The following is a 17,141-nucleotide window of genomic DNA, read 5'->3' on the forward strand; positions in this document are numbered from 1 at the left end:
ATATAAAAACAGCATGCTTATTCAGCCAGGAAGTTGGCTGCAATTAAAAACTTTAAAAAATGTCCAGCTGTGTGCACATTTCTCCCATCACCTGTATAAATGACTGACTACCATTGCAGTCCAAATGTGCAGTCACAAATCTGAGCACCTGTACTGGCTGGAGTTACAAAAAGTTACAGTGACAGATCTTTTATGGCTGTATGTTTCTATTTTGCACCTGTGCTTTTGGTATAGCAGTCAGGAATTTAAGTGCACAGTTTTATGTTAATCCCATGAACAAACTCACTTCTGACATACATCAGCTTAAATGAAAGCAGAATCAAACCCCATACGCACAAAATAAATCCTGTAATATTACTCCCTCTACTGGCCCTAAAACAGTAGTTTTCTGTACTGATTCAAGGCAAGGAAATCTTTTTTTAAAAAAAGTTGGATTCTACAAATTGAAGACATGGGAACTACTTATGGTGTTTTGTCATTACTAAAGGCAAACAAGCACTATAAATAAATCTATTTCTGCAGAAAATACTGGAAAAGCACTGAAGTTTGACTCTGAAGCAACAGTTTGTTTTCTTCCCCTGTAATCTTTTCCGGATGTTTTCCCCACCATGCAAATAACAACACGTGGAATATTATTATTATTATTATTATTATTATTATTATTATTATTATTATATTTATACCCCATCCATTGGGCTGGGTTTCCCCAGATACTCTGGAGCATAGCTGCCAAGTCTGCCACTGAAAAATGCGGGATCAGCAGCGGCACGTCACCAGAAGTCGTTTCTACGCATGTCTGGACATGCGCAGAAGCAACTTCCGGTGCTGCTCTGCCCGATTTCCGGTGCCCAGGCATGGGCGGAGCGGCACCTGAAGTCGCTTCTACGCATGTCCGAACATGCATAGAAGTGACTTCCGGTGCCGCGCTACCATGTCTGGGGACTGGAAATTGGGCGGCACCAAGACCCAAAATGGAGCTTCCCTGGCAGGTAGGAAAACCAGGGGATTTACGGGATTTTTTCCAATCCGGGCTGCCAGCAGGAAACGGTTTAAAATACGGGGGTTTCCCATGAAAAACGGGAGTCTTGGCAGCTATGCTCTGGAGAAAGAAGGGAGCTACACTCCCTAGTCTAGCCATTGTGACTCCTGTTGACGCTGCCCTGTCTACACATTGGGGGGAAGATCTGATCTGTAGGCTGTCTCCATCTGCATCTTCTGCCTGTCAATCTAGTAAAAAGTGGAACAAGACCCCCAACAATGCTGGAGGCAGGGAGGACTTTGGTAATGACAAGCAGAGCGACAATTTTTTTCAGAGAATGTGGCTTATTTCACAGTAAAAAAAATATGCAGTAAATCTTACACAACATGTTATCTCAAAAAGCAGATTACACTTCAAAATATTTATTCACAGATTGAAGTAGCCATGTTACGTTTCTATATAACGTATTAGCTTCATTAAACAGTATATCTGGGACAGTCATTCTGAAGGACTAGCAATTTTGCTATTAAATCACAGGAAGCAAAGTCAGCTGAAAGCCAGTGGTAAAATAGTAAGTTGTCACATGTTACAAGAAGTGCAGCAAACATTTCCAGAGCTATAAAAAAAAGAGAGAGAAAGAGAGAGAGAGAGTATTGTTGGTGCTGTGTAAATGGGGATTTTTATATATCAAAAAGGCAAACTGTGTATCACAGGGAAGGTGTGTAACCTGCAATTACCATGGGGGGAATGTTTTATCGAAATGGACAATATCAGTCAATCTATCAATTAGACTTTTATCCTGGCCATCTCCCTTTTTATCCCCACAACACTGTGATGTTCGTGGAAGCTGCTAAACTGGTGACTGGGAGTGGCCGCCGAGACCACATAACACCGGTCCTAAGAGATCTACATTGGCTCCCAGTACGTTTCCGACCACAATTCAAAGTGTTGGTGCTAACCTTTAAAGCCTTAAATGGCCTCGGTCCGGTATACCTGAAGGAGCGTCTCCACCCCCATCGTTCTGCCCGGACACTGAGATCCAGCGCCGAGGATCTTCTGGCGGTTCCCTCACTGCGAGAAGCAAAGCTACAGGGAACCAGGCAGAGGGCCTTCTCGGTAGTGGCACCTGCCCTGTGGAACGCCCTTCCATTGGAGGTCAAGGAGATAAACAACCACCTGATATTTAGAAAACACCTGAAGGCAGCCCTGTTTAGGGAAGTTTTTAATCTGTGATATTTTAATGTATTTTGGTATTTGTTGGAAGCCGCCCAGAGTGGTGAGGAAAACCCAGCCAGATGGGCGGGCTATAAATAAATAAATAAATAAATAAATAAATAAATAATAATGTAGCTTAGGCTGAAGGCTAGTAACTGGCCCAAGAATAGCCTGTGAACTTTGAACTTGTGCCTTCCCAATCTAACTGCCATACCACACTGGATCCCTCTCCTGTTAAGCTCTTTGCATCCCTCTCTCCTAAAGGAGCAGGCATTGACCACTCCTGTTCTACTTTCATATAGCCCTATTTGTTTTTATGCCACCATGCTGTCTGTCAAAGGGGACCTCCAGATGGGCGATACCTTGCACTACCCAATCATTGCTCTTACGCTGTAAGTTATAACTGGAATTGCAACCAACTATTCAATCCATTGAAGGTACAGTACTGCACTTTTTCTACGGGTGCATCCCACTCTAATTCCCTCCTCCCGCCCCCAGATAAAATGATATGCAGATGATATTAAGTAAATAAATGTTGTCCACAATAGTGAGCACGACGGAACAGTGGTGATGGAGAACAACAATTCATCTGAGCTGTCTTTTTTGTTGTTTAAGCCCACCCCCCACCCCTCAATCTTCCCATTCTTGCTCTAGTGCTTGATTGATAAGGTACAACTGCTGAAATTCCCTCTTCTACAGAACTATGAAAGGGAGAGAGAATTCTTTTGCATCCGACCAGCCTAGTTTGAGAGCATGGAAGCCAAGGGAGCCTCTCAGCTGGGATTCGGGAGGAGGAAGAGCCTCTGGAGGCTAGATCAGGCAAAAGTAACACTAGGGATGCTTGGTGGAAATGAAAGAAAGAAGTATGCCCAGCGCTTGTTAGGATTAACCCTCAACCTTTTCAAGGCTATTTGAAGTTGTCTAGGATCTTATACACACACATACATACAATAGAACACACCTTCTAACACCTGATAAAAAGAGGGAAGGTTATTAGTTGGGGAGAGTTGTGTTTTTTCAAGCTGTCTCTGTGATAACAAAAACCTTGGCTGCCCTTCTTTGCTTCCCAAGTCTCCTCCTGAGTCAACAAGCCATTGAAAAGACCTTTTGCCCAGTAAAACAAATGTGATTACAGAAGCCCGAGCTGAACACAGGAATGCAAATAGAGATCTGCATGTAAGCAGGGCTAACCTTACACACACATAAACTCAGATGCCATATTACACTCACTGACAAGAAGAAAATAGAAATTGAGGTTGCCCTCTCTTTTCCACCCCCCACCCCAAAATGGTGCGTTGGTGAAAATGCTAATCCTGTAAACGGTTGAGGACAATAACACGGAATGAAGGACATCAGTTAGGCAGCCGAAACCACCGTACAAAGTATTTTGCTTCCTCAGATTAGAATCCCTCTCTGCTGAAGGCCACCTGCTATCTCTCAGGAATGAACTAAGCCATGGGCAGTTCAAACTCCACAGTGACGCATGAAGGCCTCGGGAAAGGGGAGAGGGACAGTCAAGCAACTCTTCGTCTCTCCCAAGAGAAATGCCTGGTCTTTAGCTCTCCCTGGTTCCAGCCTCTATGTTCAGCACTGCTTCTTAATAAGAAACAGGTGCTGGTTCTTTTCTAGCATTATTCTGTTAGTGGATGTTATCCTCTTTCTTCCTCCTCCGCCCTATTAGAATAGAATTGCGGCTAAAAGTGCAACGATACATTCTATTCTAATTTCTAAAATCAAAAACGTTGCAAATGTTTTTTAAAAATTATTTAATATATTCCTTTTTTAAACAAACATATTGTCAATCAATATACTCCCCCCCTTTTTATTGCCTCCCATCTCTCCCTCTCCCACCCTCCAAGGACTTCCCTCAGCTCCCCTCTCTGGTTTGTTTATACATATTATTCTCTGCATATTATAAAATTGAACATATCATTACCTTATCTATCATGTCGAAACAAAATAAAAAAAAAATTCCTTTCAGCAGCACCTTAGAGACCAACTAAGTTTGTCATTGGTATGAGCTTTCGTGTGCATGCACACTTCTTCAGATACCCCCGAAAGCTCATACCAATGACAAATTTAGTTGGTCTCTAAGGTGCTGCTGGAAGGAATTTTTTTATTTTGTTTCAACTACGTCAGACCAACACAGCTACCTACCTGTAACTTATCTATCATGTGTTCTACTAATAAATTTGTGGATATTTATTCAAAACCTGCCAAGGAGTCCAGATCCTTTTGTTGTCTTTTTAAATAATTTGTAAGAAGCTCACATTCTTCCTTGAAGTCACGGTTGTCCTTCTCACGTAATTTATATGTTAACTTTGCCAGTTCTGCATAACTCATCAGTCTTTCTTGCCATTGTTCTTTCATTGGGATTTCCTCATTCTTCCATCTTTGTGCCAACAAGACTCTTGCCGCTGTTGCAGCATACATAAATAAGTTCTTTGTTTTCCTTGGCAGATCTTGTCCTAGGATCCCTAACAAAAATGCTTCTGTTTTTTTTTACAAATGTCATTTTGAACATTTTCTTCAATTCATTATATATCATCTCCTAAAACTTTTTGACTTCCCTACATTCCCACCACATATGATACAAAGTACCTTCTTTTTCATTACATTTCCAACATTTATTTGATCCGGTTTTATACATTTTTGCCATCTTAACTGGTGTCATATACCATCTGTACATCATTTTCATATAATTGTCCTTCAAAAGAAAGCAATCTGTAAATTTCACATCTACCTTCCACAATTTTTCCCAATCCTCAAATTGTGTGTTATGTCCTATCTCTTGCGCCCATTTAATCATAACTGATTTAACTTCTTCGTCTTTCGTTTCCCATTCTAGCAGAGTACTATATGCTTTCTTCAATAGCTTCACATCTTCTATAACCTCTTTTTGGAATCTAGAAATTGTATAGCTAAACCCCTTTTTATTGTCTTCTTTATACATCTCATTTAGTTGTCTATAATGCAACCAACTCTAAACATAGTCTTTTATTTCATCGTAATCTTTTAATTTCCATTTTCCTTTTTGATCTCTCAGTAAATCTCTGTACGGTATGTAGGCCACTTCCCTTTTTTGCCAAGCAGTTTGCATAACAAAGGTTCAATTGGTGATAGCCACCAAGGTGTTTTTTGTTCCATTAGGTCTTTATACCTCTCCCATACTCTCATTAGTGATCTCCTAATTATATGATTATAAAATCCTTTATGTACTTTCCCTTTCCCATACCATAAGTATGCATGCCATCCATATCTGTTATCATGGCCTTCCAAGTCTAATGCTTCTTCCTTTTCCAATTTTATCCAGTCCCTAATCCAAACCAAACATGTGGCCTCATAGTACAATTTGAGGTCTGGGAGGGCGAAACCTCCTCTTTCTTTTGTGTCTGTAAGTATCTTGTGTTTAATCCTTGGCCTTCCCCCCCCCCAGACAAACTTGGAAATATCCTTTTGCCATCTTTTGAGGCAGTCATCCTTGACCATTACTGGGACTGTCTGAAAGAGAAAGAGCATTTTGCAGCATATTCATTTTTATTGCCGCAATTCTTCCTAGTAGGGAAAGGTTCATTCTACTCCATATTTCTAAATTCCTTTTTATCTCAGACCATACTTTTTCATAATTGTCTTTATACACATTTATATTTATTGTTGTTAGAAAACGTTACAAATGTTTGAACAAACACAGGGGGAACTTGAAGGGAAGAGGAGGAAATAGCCTGCCTGAAAGATGGGGGAGAGCTGAACAGAATAAAGGGAACAGCCTTCAAACCAGATTTTATGTATGCTTTGTTTGAGCAGCAAAAATCAGGGAAAACAGAACTTGCAAACCCACTTCTCCGAGCACACCTAAGGAAAAGTTAACTGGATAGCTGGGAGGAAGTGAGGTTGGCTCACAGCTTAGGATACAGTGGGGTGGTGGTGGGGGGACTGAGAGAAATATCTAAAAGGAGGAAGACAAGCCTAAATAACCATCGGTACCTTGTGCCACTGGTCACTTTACATAAAGACCACACAGGCCACATTGCCTTTAAAAAAAAAAAAGGTCAAAAAGGTTCGAGAAAAAATCAATACTCCTTTGTGGGTCCTAAATAAATCATATTACCAGGCACTGTAAATCAATAGTCATTCAATGGGTGCATGTGCACATGAGACTAATAGAGCACAGGCATGCCAGAATGTTGCGCAGTGGGCTGTGCAGAGGGATCACATTCAGCCCATGCCCCTCAGGACACAGTCTGCGTTCCACCACAGAGGTGGTGGGCTGGCTTATCATGCCCATCATGTTGTGTTTTTGTGCTTTCCCACCTCTCTAAATTGGAGGTGGGAGAGCTGGGGCATTCTGAGTAAACGCATATCTGTAAACCTCAGAATTTGGGGGGGCCACCACTGAGAAGGCCCTCTCTGTGGTAGCCATCTGCCTCACAATTTTTGACGAGGGCACCCAAAGGAGGCTCCCCACTGAAGGTCTTCAAATATGGGTAGGTACATATGGAGGTGGGACGTGGGTGGTGCTGTGGGTTAAACCACAGAGCCTAGGGCTTGCCAATCAGAAGGTTGGCAGTTCGAATCCCCACGACGGGGTGAGCTCCCATTGCTCGGTCCCTGCTCCTGCCAACCTAGCAGTTCAAAAGCACATCAAAGTGCAAGTAGATAAATAGGTACCGCTACAGCGGGAAGGTAAATGGCATTTCTGTGTGCTGCTCTGGTTCACCAGAAGTGGCTTTGTCATGCTGGCCACATGACCTGGAAGCTGTACGCCGGATCCCTCGGCCAATAATGCAAGATGACCCTGGTGTCGGTCACGACTGGACCTAATGGTCAGGGGTCCCTTTACCTTTACATATGGAGGTAGGCCATCTGTCAAAGATCCTGGTCGTAAGCTCTAAGGAGCATTTAATCATCAAAAGCAGCACTTTGAATGTAGGGATCCAGACCAAGTTGCTATCACATATGATCCCTCATAATGTGCCTCATTCCCACATTCATTTGTGGTTTTATTTTAAAAATTCATACTTTTAAATAAAATATTTTGAAAGTATTCCATGCCAAAATACACATTTTAAAAACTTTTTGAGGCAAGAACTGTTGCAACATTCAAAGAAGCATACTGTAAAATCTATGTTCCAATCTGCACATTACTCCAGATACTGTGGATCTAGCGCAGGGTTTGGCAACGTGCGGCTCATGGGCCAGATCCGGCCCACGAAGACCATTTTACCGGCCCACAAGCTGCCCCCAAACCCAGCCGCTCGCTCGGTGAGTTCCCTGTGCGCTGAGCTAAACTGGTGCAGCGCGGTGCAGGGACTCACCGAGCAGCACTGAAAATCACGTCTACGCATTTGCAGATACTGGAAATCACGTCTGTGCATGTCCAGACACCGAAAATCACTTCTGCGCAGGCATGATTTTTGGCATCTGGGCCTGCGCAGAAGTGGTTTCCGGTGCCACAGACATGCGCAGACGCGATTTCTGGTGTCACACTGCGCCCGTCCAGCCCACGGACGATCTCCGTGGGAGTGATCCAGCCCATGGCCGGTAAACCTTGCTGACCCCTGATCTAGCAAGTTCATACTGTACTGGAGTGCAAAAAAACCAATGAATTCCTAAAGTATCCCCACTTGACCCAGGCCCAGAAGCAGACTGGATGCCGTGTAGCTAGTTGATAGACTTCTTTTCCAAATACCTGGTTTGTTGTTGTTTTAGCCATCTAACTAAGGTGGAAATCCACACACGCCTATCTGGGAATAACTCAGTGGAACTTCCTTCTGAGTAGATGTGTATAGGATTGAATTCTTAGTGGCTATCATCACACGTTCAGCAGCAAATCCAATAAGTGAAAGATGCATTATGTGCAGTGGTAACGCTATGTGAGGTTGCCTAGATTAGTTTTTCCTTTTGTGTCTGCCAATATGGGGTTGAGGGATAGTAGCAATGTTCAGCAAGCCATCTGTCTGGTCAAAGAAAAGGAGGCTTGGTTTGGTGTTCAGAGCTCTGGCATATATACTCAGATTGTGGCCTTGGCCAAGTCATCCACCCACAGAAGAGGCTGCCTGTCGTATCTTTGCAAGATTTACTGCTCTGGACTTGCCTGTTTCCAATCAAGAGGCAAGCCCAGATTAGTGACTCAGGCAGAAACAAATCTTTATGGAGTCTTCTGAGGAGAAATAATTCTTGTTTTTACATACCGGTACCCTCCATGTAAACTTCTTCAGATGGAAAATTTGAATTTAAATTTAGAAGAACATATGCTTCAATTACTAAAAGTTTAGGAAACACTCTCCTTGCATCTAAAAAGGGCTATGAATTGCAGATTAGCTGACTTTCCGGACCTGCAGCTAACACCTTTAATCTTGCAAAAGCTTGCAAAGTCCTCTTGGAGAGTGAGGAGGGCAATAGGCAAGGGAAGCTCCCTTGGGACCATAGCTGCCAAGTTATCCCTTTTTTAAGGGAAATTCCGTTATGCTGAATAGGCTTCCTCGCGAGAAAAGGGAAAACTTGGCAGCTATGCTTGGGACAGTTCCTCCCCTCTGCTTCCCCCCCCCTCCCTCCAGCTTTGTGGATTCTCTGATATACTTTCCCACAAGGTTATCAAAAAAGCTGAGCACGGTGCAGAAAATTTACTGTGGGTTGCTGTGGTATGCTAGCACAATGTTCTTCTGACACATTCTCTCCTCCAAAAACCTCTCCTTGATTTTTCACAAATAATAACTATTTGTAATCCCTAAATACTTTATAGAACGCAATGTGACTAAATCACCATTTCAAGTTGATACTGCAGACGAACTTAGACATTGTTTCTGCCATAATAAATAAATGTTTAATATGACTCTGTTGGGTTTTCTTTTCAGACAAGAATGAACATCACCAGACTCTTGATCATGTTATCTTGCAGCATCACAGCGAACAAGCCTCCCAGGATACCATAGTCAAAGGGCACTCGAAAACATCTACTTAGCATTTGATCACAGTAGATAAAAGAGCCCATAATTACTGTCAAATGAGTACGTACAGACAGACACATAAATTAAGTTGTGGTGCTGGACAATGACATTTGGTTTCAGAGAGATTTTCTACTGTATGGCTGGAGGGAGGAGTTAAGTGGAAACATGCCAATATGAAAAAAAGGCTTTGGGGTTTATTCATTAAATACTTTATTTTTTGTGTGGCTGAGGCATGACTAAGTGTTGGATATTTATGCTCTATGTACAGTGTTGAGCATGCTATAGATAGATTAGATACAGTATTGGGATTGCTGCTGTTAGATTTATTACACATCTTAGTTAGTATCCTAAACAGACTTTAGTTTGGTTCCCATTATTGACCATCTGGCTACTTTCTGTGATGAAGCCAAATGTGATTAAGCCAAATTAAGATCCAAATATGCCCAATTTTGCAATGGTTCAAACAGAGAAGACCTATTCTTTACCACTGGGCCTTCTCTCTCTGGTAAAGAAAACTGAATCTGAACAAATGAGAACACACACACACACACACACACACACACACACACACACACACACACACACCAGTTTAGTTCTATGTGGCTTGCAATAGGGATTGGAGTCTTCCTGTTTGCCCAGAAGAGGCTGCCACTTTTGTGGGATTTTATCAAGAGTAAATTCTGCAAGTAAGGATACAATTAGACATCCAGGTGCTTCACCTCTCCAAAACTGAACAGTATGAGAACATCCTCCTTCTGATGAATATTTAAGCGCTAGAAACTGCTAGTGCTTTAACTGTATTTAACTGCTAACAAGGATTCCTCCCTTCTTCATTTCTTAATAGCTTGGCAAGGAGGAGGAAATCAGAAAACAGCAAAGCTAGAAATATAAAGGAAAGCATACATATGCATTTATATTGTTTTATTTTACTTAAGTATTTGTTTGAAGACTTTTTATATCATTTAGAAATGTCAACACTAGGACGGTACTTGTTCTCAGGTTTACAATCTACATTCAACATCTGTCACTCTCATGGATTGCCTTCAGTTCAGTGAAAACTACAGTTCCCATGATTCCCTGTGAGGCACCATGCATAAAAGCACGCACACACATTATTGAAGGATTTCCTACACATTGCATTGCAAGAGCTGCATGACTACTTTTTTCAGGTGGTTGTGATTATCTGCTGAACTATGTAGGAAACTACAACACACAAAAATATTTTCCCATATGGAATTGCACCCACAGTTGTTTCACAGACAACCATGCTATGGCTGCATTGGATGAATGGAGCCTTAGCAAAGATTTATTAGGATATGCCATCATGAGGCATAACACTCAGGAGATACATTGCCCTCCCAAATTTCAAGTGTTTAAAATTGAGAAAAACACTTGGCCCCAACATAAATACTGCAGTTCCCCACAGTATAATAATAATAATAATAATAATAATAATAATAATAATAATAATAATAATAATAATAATATTTCTACCCCGCCCATCTGGCTGGGTTTCCCCAGCCACTCTGGGCGGCTTCCAACAAAAGATTAAAAGTACATGAAAACATCAGTCATTTAAAAATTCCCTAAACAGGGCTGCCTTCAGATGTCTTCTAGTTGTTTATTTCTTTGACATCTGATGGGAGGGCGTTCCACAGGGCAGGCGCCACTACTGAGAAGGCCCTCTGCCTGGTTCCCTGTAACCTCACTTCTTGCCATGAGGGAACGACCAGAAGGCCCGTGGAGTTGGACCTCAGTGTCCAGGCTGAATGATGGGGGTGGAAACACTCCTTCAGGTATACTGGGTCGAAGCCATTTAGGGCTTTAAAGGTCAGCACCAACACTTTGAATTGTGCTCGGAAACATACTGGGAATCAATGTCAGTCTTTCAATACCAGTATCAATTACAGCCACACTAAAATTCAAAATGAATGGGTTTTTCCTTTTTAAAAACACAACGGATTTTAGCGAAAATTCTCTGCTTACAAACAGGAGATAGGTAAAGACAGAAAGGAAAGTTCAAAAGCCCTGAGGTTGTGCCTGCTAGAGTCATGAAGTTACATTGAGAGGAGCACCTACCAGGTTTAATCTCCAGTAACTTCAGCCTGGAGTCTTCAGGAGGATGCAAACGTCTCTTTTTGCGCCAACAACGAGCAGGATACGTATAGAGCTGACCTGGTGCTAATCCTGAGGATTAAAAGGAAACGAAGACAACAATTAAAACACACACAATTTTGTTTCACTGTCAAATCATCATTAGCCTTGCTAGAATCTCACTGTTTCTTCACCTCTGGAATTATACTTCATTACATCTTGTAAACCACAGAGCCTAAGGCTTGCCGATCAGAAGGTTGGCGGTTCGAATCCCCATGACAGGGTGAGCTCTCGTTGCTCGGTCCCAGCTCCTGCCAACCTAGCAGTTCGAAAGCATGTCAAAGTGCAAGTAGATAAATAGGTACCGCTACAGCGGGAAGGTAAACGGTGTTTCCGTGTGCTGCTCCGGTTCGCCAGAAGTGGCTTTGTCATGCTGGCCACATGACCTGGAAGCTGTACGCTGACTCCCTTGGCCAATAACAGGAGATGAGAGCCGCAACCCCAGAGTCGGTCACGACTGGACCTAATGGTCAAGGGTCCCTTTACCTCTACATCTTGTCTTTGAAGGGTTTTTAGAACCTCTTCAAGATTATAGCCAATTAGAGCCTTGCAAAACTCCTTAGCATCTTTCCATAGCTGGATGTCACTGGATGTAGCAAGTGCGATGCTAGATGCCCCAGCACCAGGGATGGTCCCAAAATCATGTGGCATAGTAATCATGCTAGGAATGGGTCCACAGCATCCCTAACACCACTCGGCTGCACAATGGTGTAAATCCAGAACAGCTCATAGCAGGTTGATTTACAGCATGCACATATGAATACAAATCTCATGAAGACATAGGGTGTGTTCACATTACTGCCTTGGAGTGTAGTGAAGTCATTTACCCCCCCCCGGGGGGGGTTTCACAGCTCCCCCCCCCCGCCCCACCACCTGTTCACATCAACATACCTTCCTTAGTGTCTGATTTGTTTTTGTTTGTGTACACACCAGGGAACATTGATAGGCAGAGATGTCTTTACCCTATCAAAGGTGCTCACACCTTGGCTAGAGCTGGATTATGGACAGCTTAAGGACGGCAACTGATGTGAAGTTAGTTTGATAAACAATGCATCAAACAGTAGTATTTTATAACAACGTACGGCATACATACAGTACCTGTATGCATTTTGGATAACGCCTTGTGAACACTGATTAAAAGCCCAGCACTGGGAACAAAGTGAGTGTGCAGCAAATGGGAGTGTGAACAAAGTCTAAGCTTGCTAAACAAAGCTAGCAGAGTTTATTTCTGAGTAGGCATGAAAAGACAGTCTTCTTACTGTAAATTTACTTGGGAGAACATTGGCAAGCAGCAGTTGCGACATGGTAAGTGGCACCAGAGGAGGCTTGCCTGCGGCGCATGATGTCAAGATGGGCTCATGGATGTGAATTTCTGAAGTTTAATGCAGACACGGCTTAGGTTTTGTTTTCCTCTGCAGGAAAAACAAGTTTGTTGCTGCATTTTGCAGAATCCAGAGTTACAGCATGACAGCTAAAAAAAGAATCCTGACAAGTTTGTAGACTGCTCATTGAAAATTGGTCAGTTTGCTGCAAGTATGCCCAATAGGTACCAGTATTAGAAATTCATAACAACCAAGAGAAAAGGGTAATGTGTGAAACGGTAGCCTTTTAGCAAACTAACCTTGTGTACTGATCTAGAACACTACTATCAATAGTAGCAACTGTGTGACAAACAGTTCACAAAATTGGGGTGGCAAGAAAAAATATGGCATTTAAAATAAATTAATGAAGAGACATAATATAGTATTATAATATAGTCTAGACTTTATGTTCTTCTGCTTTTGGCCAGTACAAAAGACAAATGAGTCCTGCAGGGCATTGAGGAAGAACCTGTTAATTGTGCTGCAATAGGTAAAAGACTGCAAGAGCCGATAAGTAGACATGGCTGGAGGTGCATGGGAGCAAAAACTAGGTTAACAAGGTAAGATTTAACGTTTCAAAAAAAAAAAGCATGGAAGTCCTCCTAGCAGGGTTCTGCGTTAGCTGAAACATCAAAGCACAAAAGCAGCTATCACATGGGGAACAATTACTTTTTATAGCCCTTATTTAGACCAAGAGATACAGTAGCAAAATTGTTAGCCAACTCTAATTGGGCACCTTCTCAGTCTAATTCTCTTCTAAGCCTTTCTGTTTAAGCATGGCAATCTTAAGGTCAGAGACAGAACCCCCCCGGGGAGCCTGAGAAGTGCTCCACTTGGACATTTCCATTTCTAATACCTTATTATTCATGTCCATTCATTTTCTCACTTAGAAGGTGAACTGTTTGGCTCATGGGCGTGCCATAAGAGCATCGCTGACAGGCACTGAAGAATGCTCTAGTGAATGTGGCTTTGATAATACGGTTGGTGCTGTTGGGGGTCATAGTCCCAGCAGTAGATGAAAGCACAGGGCTGGTACTGGCGGGATTTCGTGGTTTTCCTTTCTTTCTTTTTGCAGGAGTTAGTTCTTAGATCTGTCTCTGTTGGGTGACCCACACAGGGCCAAATTTATAATTAAGCAAGAGGAAGCAGCTCTTTTGGCCTGAAGGCAACCTTTGGGTATCATTTCAGAAAGGAGGAGTGGAATGAACCATTATGGGTTTTGATAGCACCTTTCTCAATAAAGATTTCAGGGCAGACTTTACAGGATCAACACATCAAAATATTTTCAACTTAAAATGTTTAAAAGGCTGGGGGCAGGGGGTTGGAAAGCTGTTGTCCTGGCATGCTGTAGTATCAAGCAAATTTTTCTGGTTCTAAACATGTTGTCTCTGGAGTCTTTACCCAACTCACCTCCAACTGTGAGGAGGGGGCTTAGTTTGATTTGCTTTAAAATGCAGAACACACAAATTACTCCTCCATTCCTACATGGCATCTCAGGTCGAAACCACATAGGAATTTATATATCAGCAGCAGAATGTAGAATTTAGCTTGGAAATAACCTGTATGATAAATCATGCTACAACGTTGGGTGTTTCCGAGTACAATTCAAAGTGCTCAATCCAAATAAGACTGAAGCACTGTTAGTGGGTGATTCCCTAAACAGGATGGATGGGGAGATTGCCTGCTGTTGATGGGGTTCTACTCCCTCTGAAGAAGCGGGTATGCAGCTTGGGGTACACCTGGATCCTTTGCTGTCACTTGAGGCTCAGGTGCCCTCTGTGGTGTGCAGTTCCTTCCATCAGCTTTGACTGGTGGCCCAGCTGCACCCCTATCTGGACAAGGATAGCCTAACTTCTGTTGCCTATGCTCTGGTAACCTCTAGGTTAGAATACTGCAATGTGTTGCAGTAGGGCTGCCTCTGAAGGTGGATCAGAAACTTCAGCAGGTGCAGAACTTGGCAAGATGGTTTGAGCATATAACACAGACCCTGGCCTGACGGCACTGGCTGCCAATTACTTTCCGGGCCCAATTCAAAGTGCTGGTTTTTGACCTGTAAAGCTGTAAATGACTCAGGACCACAATACCACAAGGACCACCTTTCCCCGTATGAACCTCCATGAGAGGTCCAGAAGTTGGCAAAACACAAGAAAGGGCCTTTTTCTGCAGTGGAATGCTCACTTCCCATTTGTGGGATGCTCTCCCCAGGGATGCTCACCTGGCACCTTCGTCAGCAAGGCCTTTGACAAGGTGCCCCATGATATTCTTGTAAAGAAGCTGGTAAAATGTGGGCTAGACAATGCTACCATTCAGTGGATTTGTAACTGACTGGCTGATCGAAGCCAAAGGGTGCTCATCAATGGCTCATCCTCATCCTGGAGAGTAGTGACTAGTGGGGTGCCACAGGGTTCTGTCTTGGGCCCAGTCTTATTCAACATCTTTATCAATGACTTAGATGATGGGCTTGAGGGCATCCTGAGCAGGTTTGCAGACAACACCAAATTGGGAGGGGTGGCTAATACCCCAGAGGACAGAATCACACTTCAGAATGACTTTAACAGATTAGACAACTGGGCCAAAGCAAACAAGATGAATTTTAACAAGGCGAAATGTAAAGTACTACACTTGGGCAAAAAAAATGAAAGGCACGAATACAGGATGGGAGACACCTGGCTTGAGAGCAGTACATGTGAAAAGGATCTAGGAGTCTTGGTAGACCACAAACTTGACATGAGTCAGCAGTGTGATGCAGCAGCTAAAAAAGCCAATGCAATTCTGGGCTGCATCAATAGGAGTATAGCGTCTAGATCAAGGGAAGTAATAGTACCACTGTATTCTGCTCTGGTCAGACCTCACCTGGAGTACTGTGTCCAGTTCTGGGCACCACAGTTCAAGAAGGATACTGACAAGCTGGAACGTGTCCAGAAGAGGGCAACCAAAATGGTCAAAGGCCTGGAAATGATGCCTTATGAGGAACGGCTTAGGGAGCTGGGTATGTTTAGCCTGGAGAAGAGAAGGTTAAGGGGTGATATGATAGCCATGTTCAAATATATAAAAGGATGTCATATAGAGGAGGGAGAAAGATTGTTTTCTGCTGCTCCAGAGAAGCGGACACAGAGCAATGGATTCAAACTACAAGAAAGAAGATTCCACCTAAACATTAGGAAGAACTTCCTGACAGTAAGAGCTGTTCGGCAGTGGAATTTGCTACCAAGGAGTGTGGTGGAGTCTCCTTCTTTGGAGGTCTTTAAGCAGAGGCTTGACAGGCATATGTCAAGAATGCTTTGATGGTGTTTCCTGCTTGGCAGGGGGTTGGACTGGATGGCCCTTGTGGTCTCTTCCAACTCTATGATTCTATGATTCTAAACATCTTTAGGCACCAGACGAAAACATTCCTCTTCTCTCAGGCCTTTGGCTAATTAAACTACCTATGGCATTTTAAACTAGGAGAGGGGTTGTTGTTTTGTTTGTTATTGTGTTACTTTTTTGTTTTTATTCTGACAATCACCCTGTATAAACCACCCTGTGATCCTCAGATGAAGGGTGGTATTTAAATTAAATAAATAAATACCACCTATAAAGCCCTATATGGCTTAGGTCCAGGTGATCTGAAGGACCGTATTTGTCTCATATGAACCTGCCTGGGCTCTGAAATCATTGGGGGATGAGCACAGCTGCTCAGCAAAGCATAGGACTAGGCTCTTAGTTTTGCTGCCATTAGGGAGAAAGAAATTAATTTGTTCATGGCATTCAAGATTCTAGTACTTTCCTGGAACCTTAGGCTATATAACAGAAACTCATACAAGAAGTTTCTGTGGGAATATTAGATTCTATTATCCCAGAACGATTTTCTAACAGGGCATAGCCACCACACATGCATATACCCCCCCACCACTGAATTAAGATTTGACTGTACTGGCCAACTTTGCTTTAAAAAAAAACCCTTTCCATTCCCTGAGGAGAAGACAGTGTTAAACTATGCCACCATGAAGATTCAGACAAATTTATTGACAAATTTATTGCACACAACCCTGTGTTGATCTCCCCACCATCATCAAGCTGCTAGATGTTAGATAGCATGGCTGTCAAGATTGCTGTATGTGAAATAGTTGCAAAAACACATGTAAAATCTTGTGGAGATTATTTCAGCATGTTGAATGCTGCTGGTGGTAATTCACAATTAATGTGACCATGCTAAATAGCTGCAGTGTGAAAGAATGACCCAGATATGGGAACCAAGTAAAACAAATGGAACTATTGGCAAGTTTCGAAAGAAATATGTATTTTCCAGTATGGACAATGACAACAAGCATAATGATTTTTTAACTCTTAATAAACCTCTCTTTCTCTTTAAAAAGTTCCCCATAAAAAAATGGAGACGGGAGTGTCAAATTTTGCAAACCTAACTGTAGCTTTCATTCTGAAGCATCCACACTTCCTGACAAGAGAGGTTTGCATGCAATTCGGCTGGCCCACCCTTCCTCCTCT

At 42.6% G+C, this 17,141-nt stretch overlaps 1 protein-coding gene across 1 annotated transcript in view; it reads right to left on the minus strand.

Annotated features, from left to right (window-relative positions):
• The window catches only part of DPF3 (double PHD fingers 3), a 207,938-nt gene that overhangs the window by 81,114 nt on the left and 109,683 nt on the right, over positions 1 to 17,141 (minus strand). Inside the window, exon 3 of the mRNA XM_088670137.1 lies at positions 11,221 to 11,328. Coding sequence (XP_088526263.1) covers positions 11,221 to 11,328 — 108 coding nt within the window. The remainder of the gene's footprint in view (positions 1 to 11,220; positions 11,329 to 17,141) is intronic.

This window comes from Zootoca vivipara, chromosome 1 (assembly GCF_965207765.1).
Source record: "Zootoca vivipara chromosome 1, rZooViv2.hap1.1, whole genome shotgun sequence".
NCBI classification, from domain to species: domain Eukaryota; kingdom Metazoa; phylum Chordata; class Lepidosauria; order Squamata; family Lacertidae; genus Zootoca; species Zootoca vivipara.